The following is a 9,200-nucleotide window of genomic DNA, read 5'->3' as shown; positions in this document are numbered from 1 at the left end:
ATTTTTTTATTATTAAACATTGTTTTGTTTTTATTGCTTTTGTTCACTTTTTTTAATATTTTTCCTAATATTTTTTTTTTTAAACCATTTTTTTTTTTTTTTTTAACAAAAAAAAAAAAAAAAAAAAAAAAAAAAAAAAAAAACTTCACACAAGAATGAATTAATTTCCTTGCATATCACTCACCAATTTATATAAGTTAAAAAAAAAGAGAAATTAAAAGTATATAGTAATTAAAAAAAGTTATAATACTTTAAGAGCTAACGATTTTTTATTTGAATAAAACAATTTCGTTAAGGACTTGTATTATAATAAAAGGGAAAAGGAAAGAGAGCCGGGAGAAATTTTAATTTATTTATTTTTTTTTTCCCTCCCAATTAAACTCCCAAAATTTTTTTCTTTTATTCCAAAGCCGGGTAAATTGAGTATTAATTACGCCACATACAAACCGCTAAACGTCTTTGTACTTTTAGTTACACGATACATGAATTGTCCCGTCTACCGATAATGAAACGTTTATAAAACATGCATATATTACGTTGACAATCCATACTATTCTAATCTCATTCACGTTAAAAAAAACCAAATAAAACCTTCAAATCATAAAAAAATCATTCCCAAGTTCCTTCCGGCACGCCAAAATATCCTCCGGCTGGCACGGATTTCAACGTGGCCACCATCTTGCCATCCACACCTGCGCTCTGAATCTTGTTCCCCCACCATATCAATCGTTTGGGCTTAAGTTGCAATGTTAAAAATATTAAAATTCCTGCGAACGCGAGCCCGCCGGACAAGCCAGATGACAGGATGTAATTGTATTTTACCCACCAGGCCAAAAACCGGCGGCGAATGAAAAACATGAACGCGAACGACACGTAAAAACCGGGCGTGTAATACGACAGGTTATACGTGGCACCGTAACGTAAAAATCCGCCCAGCAACAGAACCGGGTGCACGTATCGCAACTTGTTGGGGAAAAACTTGCGGGCATAAAAACATGGCACGGCCAACAAGGCACCGATTAAAAAACACCATTTCAATGTCGGATACAACATGTCAAACGTGCGTTTGGGACCAACCACGCCGAGCAAGAGCGAGTCTGAATACAACGAATGCGCAAACACGCACACGAACCTTGATTCTTGCGTGTAACTGCAAAAATCGGGCAAGCTCTGGATCAAGATTTCGAGAGCGCCAGCAGTGCAAAAAATTTGAATCAATGACGCATAAATTTGAGCACGAAACACTGCCCGCGGTGGCAGCTTACAATAATGTGCCAGTTTTTGATCACCAACAAACGTCTCAGCCTGGTCTTCCAAGCCGTAGCCAAAAATGCGGGTGAAGATGCAGGCAATGCCGTTACCGGGCACCAAGTATCCACCCAACAACGTGCCCAGCATGTTCATGGACATGAAATAACCAGTGGAAGAATACAACACAATAAACGGAATCAAAATGGCGATCGAAATCACGACGACCACGACGATCACCCAAACTGGCGTGGTGGTGGGGAAAACGGCCATGGACACGCACCCGACCACGACCGAACCAACGAGCACGATCAAAAACCACCAATCCGGAACTTCAGCATAACTGCGCATCATGACCGAAATCGGATCCTTGTACCGTTCATAGTTTGATAATTGCCTGTCTTTTAAGTTATGGTAAAACCCAACCACTGCTTCCTTAATAATATGCCATTCGTTTAACAAAATGTAAACAAACGCGAACGTGTAAATCATGTACGCGACCGCCATGGAGATTAAATTACCGGCAGAAATGTAAGGAGGAGAATAAGCCATGTATTTTTCCACATCGAGCCGGCCGTTCGTGAGCACGCGCGTCACGTTAAATTCTTTGCCAAACCGGTCATACACGTCAGCCGTATTCGGAGGAATAAACGCTGAAAACATGTAATTCTTGTAATATGCAATCAGTACAATCACGCCAGCAATGGCCGTGCCAATGTATCTGTTCACGACCGTAAAGAACGGCAACACAAGCGGTGAAGAATAATTGATAATTGCCCAATCAAATGACGAGATTGGGTTAAACCCGGCACCAATTCTTGAACCGGATACAAACGCCAAGTTTTTGTTTTGAGGTGCGATCCAGGTGATCCAATTAAACGTGCTTAGCGCTGTGAACAGATAATTGGGAATGAACGTGTACAAAAATGAGCAACCAAGAACGACAAAGAAAAACTTGTATTTAGAAATCGACCAGCCATGAATCGTGCGCCTGGTCTCGGGCAGTAATAACGTTCGATTAAGTTGAATAGTGGGCAACAATGTCGGCCACATGGCCTTGACCGGGTACACGGCCCATCTGCGCAGAACGCCAGCCATGCCCATGCCAAAGAATTGCACGCAAAATCCCATGGCGACCGTGAATCCAAAACCCATCCATTCCTGACCGTAAAACATTTTCAACCTCATGGTAGGCGCGTAGGTAATAAACACGGCACCATGAGCACCCACGTTCGTGATGATTGTGGTAAACATTTGTTCCTTAAAAGTCCAAGGTCCGGGATTCAAACGAATACCAAGCACGGTCTTGTCCGGCAATATCTTGGCCAGTGCCTGACCGGATGGGTAAACCAATAATTGAATGACCTGAGATGTCAAGCTGAACCTGGGTTGACGGAAATTAATGATCTGGTTGATAAACGCTCCAATCGCGACCCATACAGAGCCAATCAGGTAAGCCCTAAAAGTCTCGACCGGGACGAGCGGGTCATCCAGTGGACTGCACACGGATCGCACCTCGGGATAAGGGGAATGATACTTGATAAGGCAAGCCTCCAAACGCAAGTCAAGGTCAAACAGTACCGGTCCCTGACCGTAAGATTCCTCACCCTTGCGCAAAAGCGCAATCTTTTTGAGTGATTTCTCCGGGAAGTTAATATCGGTGTCGAAATAATCATAAGCTTCATCCAACACTTCCAAAGCTTCCACGGCGTCTAATGTTTGCATTTTTTCAATAATGAAATCGGCATCTTCGGTAAAAATGTCATTCATGTCATCGGATGACAAGATTCGTTCAAGGACCGCGTTCCGATTATGAAAGTACGATGAAGATGTCGAAATAATAATTGGCAAATTTTTTTTCTTGTCAAGATCAAATGATTCCACCGTTTGTACCAAATCGTCAGTCTCGGCCACCGTGATCACGCCAACTTTTTTCTCGTCGTTCGTCATGATCTATTTATGGAATGTTAGAATCAAGATCTCCGAAATGCATTAAAAAAAGAACAGCAAGCTGCTTGAAATTCTTACAATAAAAACCAAATATAGATATTTTGAAATGAATTTCGACTCCTTGAACTTGATAGTTGCGATATCAGATACAATAGGGGAAGGACATGGCAGATACAAGATGCAGATACAAGATCTCTTTTTATAATTCCCCCCCCCCCCCTCGAGTTTGCTAACTGGTACCATGAGGTAAACGACAGTCATGATGGGTTTTTCGTCATTAGAATATTCATGCCATACGACGAATCAGAAGTGACAAAAAAAATTGGACGCTGGCAATCTGTACATGTTGCTCCTTGGCGACAATGCCAATGCAGATGCATGTGCCGAGACCTGTAGAAGAAAAAAAAAAAAAAGATCTTTGCCAAAAAAAAGCGCCAATCCAACGAATTTGAAAACTAACACGTATTATTTCAAACAAGAAGGTTATAGGTATTGAGCCAAAAAGCATTCATTCATTCATTTAAATTTTTTGGAAAACAGAAGACGTGGTATATAACTATAATTATCAGATTTTAATAATACTGAATGGATGTTGAATTCCTCCTGAGCGTATATCTTTTAACCCTTTTCTTGGAACTATCAATTCGTTGTGCAATTATACTTCAATTATACTTCATTGCACGGCTTATGCCGGCCAGTACGGGGATTAATCGTGAGCTGCGGTGCAAAGGATGGGCCGTACACACAAGCACAATGATGTTGGGGTGCAAAAAAACATAAAGGTCCCTTAATAAGTTACTATATATTAAAGGGCCCTTGGCAGGTCAAGAAAACAAAAAACTAAGATATTATATTTATAATCTAACTTATATATTGTGCCTTTGTTAGCTATGGATTACGCCATTTTAAAATATCTATAATCACTACCCTGCAAGAAACCGTTACATTTTTTTTTCACTTGTTTTGAATGGCATTTTTTTAAAAGAAATATAAATAATAATCATATACATGATCTATTCATGACTGTGTACCACTTTAAATATTTATATTGTGAAGGAGGTAAGCACGGTAAACACAGACCCGTTGGTCGTGCTGGTTGATGGTCAACGCACAAAAAGCGCACGCCATTTTTGCTTGGCTGCACCGGACCTTGTTCGTTAATATATTTACTACATGTTTTATTATTATTGATCATGGCTTATCAAAACTGAAACAATGCGATTTCTTCATTACCTAATGCCGAGAAATGCCGTTTCCGGGATTTAAGTAAGTGGCCAAAGTATTTTTGGTACAGTTATCGGTGTATTGAAAATAGCCGGCTTGAGAATAAAAGGACATCAGAAACGGTACGAATGGTCTCATTTGATGCATCATCAATTGTATTTTGATTGTCTTGGATTCAAACCGATACATCTTCTGGTGCAATTTGATGACCATGGAAATAGTATCGAGTATAGTGTGTCATATTTGCTTTGATGTATGGTAGCGTTTGGCAATATGTTCAGTATGAGTCATATGAAACAATTAAAATAATTTAAAACCAAGGTCATTAATCATATAAGAATTATACAAAGTCAGAGGCATTGAAAGTAACATTTAAAAAAAAACCGTCAAGATCGTGATAAAAAAAAAAGAAAAGAACATGACAACAAACCAGCATTAATTATAATTGAATTAAAAAAAATGAACACTATTCCATAAACGCCAAGTACATTTTAATTAAAAAAAAAAGAAAAAAGTGGGGAAAAAAAAAGAAGCGCTATAGGCATAACCTGGTAGTTATAATGTGGGCATTAAATGTCCATGGGGTCGCCCGTATTATGATGGAGATCTTCATCCTCATCCTCATCACCATCTGAGCTCTCGGTAGATGATTCCCGGCCTAATTGACTGAGCGAGATGGCCCGTTTGGGTGGCATACCAAGCCGTGCCCGTAATTCGTTAACTTCAAGATGCAGGTCATCATTCGATCGTTGCAAAAGACGAATGACCGAGATTGCACGGACAAGGAGTTCATGCTTGGAAGATTTGACCCCTTTCTCATCTGGCAAGATGTCCTTAAGATCTTCATAAAGTAAAGACATGTCACGCCTGCGCTTGCGCTCGGCAATCTTGTGAGTCTGCCGCAGTTCAGGCGATCGTGAATAAGGCCCCAGGCCAGGAAAGTTTGTAGACGCACTCGCAGCATGCTGAGAATCGTCTAGGTCAATGCTGCGAGCAGATAAACGATCGTAGGAATCGATTGAAGCTCTAGATAACGAGCCCGCTTGATTAGGTACGGATAGAGGTGGAGATGTGGCGTAATGTTGTTGTTGCTGCTGCTGCTGCTGTGAAGGTGGGTGCGGAGGAGGCGGTGGTGGTATGGCAGGATGAGGTGGCTGGTGCTGATGCTGGTGCAAATGAGTAGCTGGAGGCGGTAATGATCCAGGATCTGGAAACGCGTATGGGTAGCCTTTAGTGGGAGAAGGCGCGTTCGGATGAGGCGCGAATGGAAACGTTACGACTGGCGGGGCGATTCTGGGCGACACTTGAGAAGAATGGCGAAGGGCAGAATGAGCGTGGAATTGGTGCCCGCCGGTTTGTGGTGACAACGTGGTTGCGGTCGATGCAGTCGAAGTAGCCGAGGACGCGTTCGACGACACGGATGACAATTGGCTGCGGGATGAGGAATCGGTTGGAAACTCTGGCTGGTGGTCACCATGAAACGACGAAGGAGCAGAAGCCTGGCCATACCAGGACTGCACTTCGTGTTGGTATGCTGGATATGAAGCGCCCGGCTGATGCGGTGGGGGGTGCTGTGATGGTGGTGGTGGTGGTGGTGGTGGTTGCCGATAGAATGGGGAGGAGTGTGATTGTTGGCCGGGGTCAGTAGCACTCGAAGCGCTGTAGTACTCAGGCCGAGCAGTAGGCGCTGCTTGTAATTGTTGTTGTAATTGTTGTTGTTGTTGTTGTTGTTGTTGTGGTTGTTGTTGTTGTTGTGACGATGGCAACGAGTCTGGATGCATGGCCAAAGGACTCGTGCTTGAAACGTGAGAACGTGCGAGGGGCGGCGGCTGGTCAGCCGTTCCGGCGGGTGAGTCGGTGATTTTAGAGATTGGCGGCAACGAGACCGCATGCCGATCATTATGCAACGTGCCGGGCCTGCTCGCGTGGCCGGGCAGGTTGTTGCTGATGTAGTTGTTGTTGTTGTTGTTGTTGTTGTGGCCAGGACCGCGACCGCGACCGAAACCGGCGTGACCGGCGGTCGACATGGAAATTGGGTTGAGCAGAAGAGCAAAGCAGAAAAACGGGCTTGATGCAATTGCTTGGGCTGGCTGGAGAGAAGGAAATGTGAATGTCGGATGCAATACAATGCGATCCAATGCAACGCAAAGACAATTAATTGGTGGAGAAATGAGGGTAGAATCTTATAAATGTATAAAAAAAAATACACGTGCGGTGGAACTGATAACAATGCAATAGCGAAACCAATGAATGGCATGCAAAAACTATACAACCATAACACTCTAGCTACAGGCCCGGATCGCTACTTGTCAACAACCAACCAGCGTACGCTGCTGCTGCTGCTGCTTGCAGCATTAGATTGATAAACGTTTTACGCGATTACGGCACGTGATTCACCGTGAATCGTTCATCCAGCCTTGAATTCGCACCTGCCAACTGTGCTGCTGCTCATTGCTGGTCCGTTTCCCGGTTTTGATCGTTTCCCACTCGAGCAATCAATGCGCCCTTCGCACACGTCACGTCCGATTTGTTGAAGGTTTTAGGATTAGGGTTATACCTCCACTATTTATTCTTATTCCTCAAGCTTCTTTCCGTTTGATTTTTTCTCTCCTTGCTATTTCTTGTGTCAGTATTATTAGCGTTGGCTAACCCTTCCCCAAGGCAAATTGATATTTAGTTGATATTATTGTTTATTGGTTTATTTGTTTATATAATTATTTTTGTGTTTATTACTGTTATTATTATTACTGTTTAATATATTTGCTATTTCTTGTGTCAGTATTTTTAGCGTGGCTAACCCTTCCCCAAGCGCACTTTTAACACGATTCCTGCCTTGACCGGCTTGCCTGATCGCCCGTGATCGCCGCGTGGCCGCCACGTGCTAGGAATCAGGTGCAGGGTAACGAGACCTTTCTCCGCACCACGTGACGCTTTGTGCCCTTGCCCTAAATGGCGTTATGTCAGGCATGACACACCACGCTGCAAGTCTAACCCGTCTGACGTTGGCGCAGATGTGCCGCAACCGTGCAGACGCCGGCGGGTGCGCTCGCTATCTTTCGCTCAGGCGTTTCGGCCATTTTCACTGGCCCATTTTCTTCACTGTCGCCGCCTCCTGCTTGAGCTCACCACCAACCCTTCCCCGTCCCAATCTCATCCTATTCCCATCCCAACCCATATCATCCGCCATGCTGCTGCAACCGTTTGCTTCTGTTGCGGCGTCCGTTGCGGCAATTGTCGCTCTTGCTGGCTTGCCTGCTACTGCTGCTGCCGCTGGCACGGGCCAATCGTCTGCCCGACCAGCTGCCGTGTTTGCGTTCCCTCAGGCCGGAGAAAATGACCACCAGCATCGTCATCACGACATTCCAAACTTGCGTCCAGCTGAGGCTCGTTTGGTATTTGCTGAGCGACTTGGCGTTTCTCGCTTCCACAAGCTTGGATTTCAGGGTCAGGACATGAAAGTGCTTGAACTCGACCGTTTCAGCGGCCAGCACACCGGCCTGTGGAGGGACCAGAACGAAAACATTGTCGTTGTTGTTTCTGGCGTGTCCAACACTAAGGGTAAATATAGCATAGCACATGCCCGAAATGGCATTTTCCTTTTTTTTTTTTTTTGCCTTTTGACTGACATGCAATTCCAGACATCTTTCCCGAGTCCAAGCCTGCGTTCTTTATCGCAGACACGCCTGATGCTGAGTCGTTCAAGTCATTGGCAAACGGGTTTCTTACCGAGTCTCAGCAATTGGTTGGCGATTTGGCCACGCGCGTGTTTGCGTCGTCTCAGGATTCGTTTATTTCGGTCGTGCCCGATTTGGACCTTTGCATCCCTGGCTACGAAATGACGATTTCGCGTTCCCAGTGCGTGACCTCGGTTGAAGACATTGACTTGGCTGTTGATTTCAAGGCCACGATCGGCAACGATGCCGTGGCTGCCGTGTTTGATGCCGCCAACCCGGTCGACACCGCGCTCATGTCCGAAGTGCTTGCGTTCAACGTGTTTGTTGACAATTTTGCGCAAGCCACCAGGGATGACTCGCAATTAGCAGTGTTGTTTTTTAACTCATTGAACGCCGTGTTGAACAAATATGGTGTTGACTCGGTACAGTACTCGACCGGTCGCACGCTGTTTGCCAACTTGCTGCAAAAACTTGTGCTCGAGACCGCGCCGTCCGTGCCGATCACGACCGTGTTGTTGCCCGCCGGCGGAGCTGCCAATGGCTCTGCTTCCAAGAAGAACACTAAGCGTGCCTTGGCCGCGGGTTCGGATGCGTTTGGTGACAAGCACACATCGCCCGCAGTGTCGATCGGCATCTTGGCTGAAGAAGTTTCATACCCGACCGAGCAGGAATGCGAAATCATGACCAATTTCTGCTCCGGCCACGGCACGTGCGCTCAACTTTACGGCCAGGAAGGTTATTACTCCTGTGCTTGCACGTCAACGTATGATGAAGATACCAGGCAACGAACTTACTGGGCAGGTGACTATTGTCAAAAGACTGACGTGACCGTGCCGTTTCAAATCTTTTTCTGGTTTTTGATCATTTCACTTTTGTTTATTGCTTGGACCATCAAGGCCTTACTTTCGATCGGCAATGAAGAATTACCTGCCGTTTTGGCTGCTGCCACACTCGTGCCAACCAAGGCTTGAAAAAATTTATATTTTATAATTATTTATTTTTTTTTCTCATTAATTGTGATTGCACTTTTTTTTATTTATTTTTGTGGGTTTTTTTTTTTTTTTTTTCTTTATAGATGGGAGTGGATGATTTTTATTTTTTTTG

At 44.4% G+C, this 9,200-nt stretch overlaps 4 protein-coding genes across 4 annotated transcripts in view; 1 reads left to right on the top strand and 3 right to left on the bottom strand.

The window, feature by feature from the left end:
• The window catches only part of V1514DRAFT_302136 (uncharacterized protein), a 2,343-nt gene extending 2,046 nt beyond the window's left edge, over positions 1-297 (bottom strand). The window contains exon 1 of the mRNA XM_066925565.1: positions 185-297. The gene's annotated coding sequence lies outside the window, so the exon portion shown is untranslated. The remainder of the gene's footprint in view (positions 1-184) is intronic.
• A 301-nt stretch (positions 298-598) lies between these two features.
• Positions 599-3,828, bottom strand: V1514DRAFT_152094 (OPT oligopeptide transporter protein-domain-containing protein). Its single transcript, XM_066924504.1, has 2 exons — positions 3,277-3,828; positions 599-3,201 (listed from the first exon to the last, which is right to left on the bottom strand). Exons 1-2 carry the CDS (start codon positions 3,457-3,459, stop codon positions 610-612), a joined length of 2,775 nt encoding a protein of 924 aa, XP_066785592.1. The 5' UTR covers positions 3,460-3,828; the 3' UTR covers positions 599-609.
• Positions 3,829-4,726: 898 nt separating this feature from the next.
• Positions 4,727-6,206, bottom strand: V1514DRAFT_325181 (uncharacterized protein; the record flags this gene model as incomplete). Its single annotated transcript, XM_066926565.1, has 1 exon — positions 4,727-6,206. One exon carries the CDS (start codon positions 6,201-6,203, stop codon positions 4,992-4,994), a length of 1,212 nt encoding a protein of 403 aa, XP_066785591.1. The 3' UTR covers positions 4,727-4,991.
• Positions 6,207-7,607: 1,401 nt separating this feature from the next.
• On the top strand, positions 7,608-9,067 carry V1514DRAFT_275760 (uncharacterized protein; the record flags this gene model as incomplete). Its single annotated transcript, XM_066924908.1, has 2 exons — positions 7,608-7,980; positions 8,061-9,067. The coding sequence occupies 2 exons, from the start codon at positions 7,608-7,610 to the stop codon at positions 9,065-9,067; spliced, it is 1,380 nt and encodes a 459-aa protein (XP_066785590.1).
• Positions 9,068-9,200: the final 133 nt, after the last annotated feature.

Source organism: Lipomyces japonicus (assembly GCF_038497905.1).
Source record: "Lipomyces japonicus strain CBS 7319 unplaced genomic scaffold V1514scaffold_4, whole genome shotgun sequence".
In the NCBI taxonomy this organism is placed as follows: domain Eukaryota; kingdom Fungi; phylum Ascomycota; class Lipomycetes; order Lipomycetales; family Lipomycetaceae; genus Lipomyces; species Lipomyces japonicus.
This window is presented reverse-complemented; position numbering and strand designations above follow the sequence as displayed.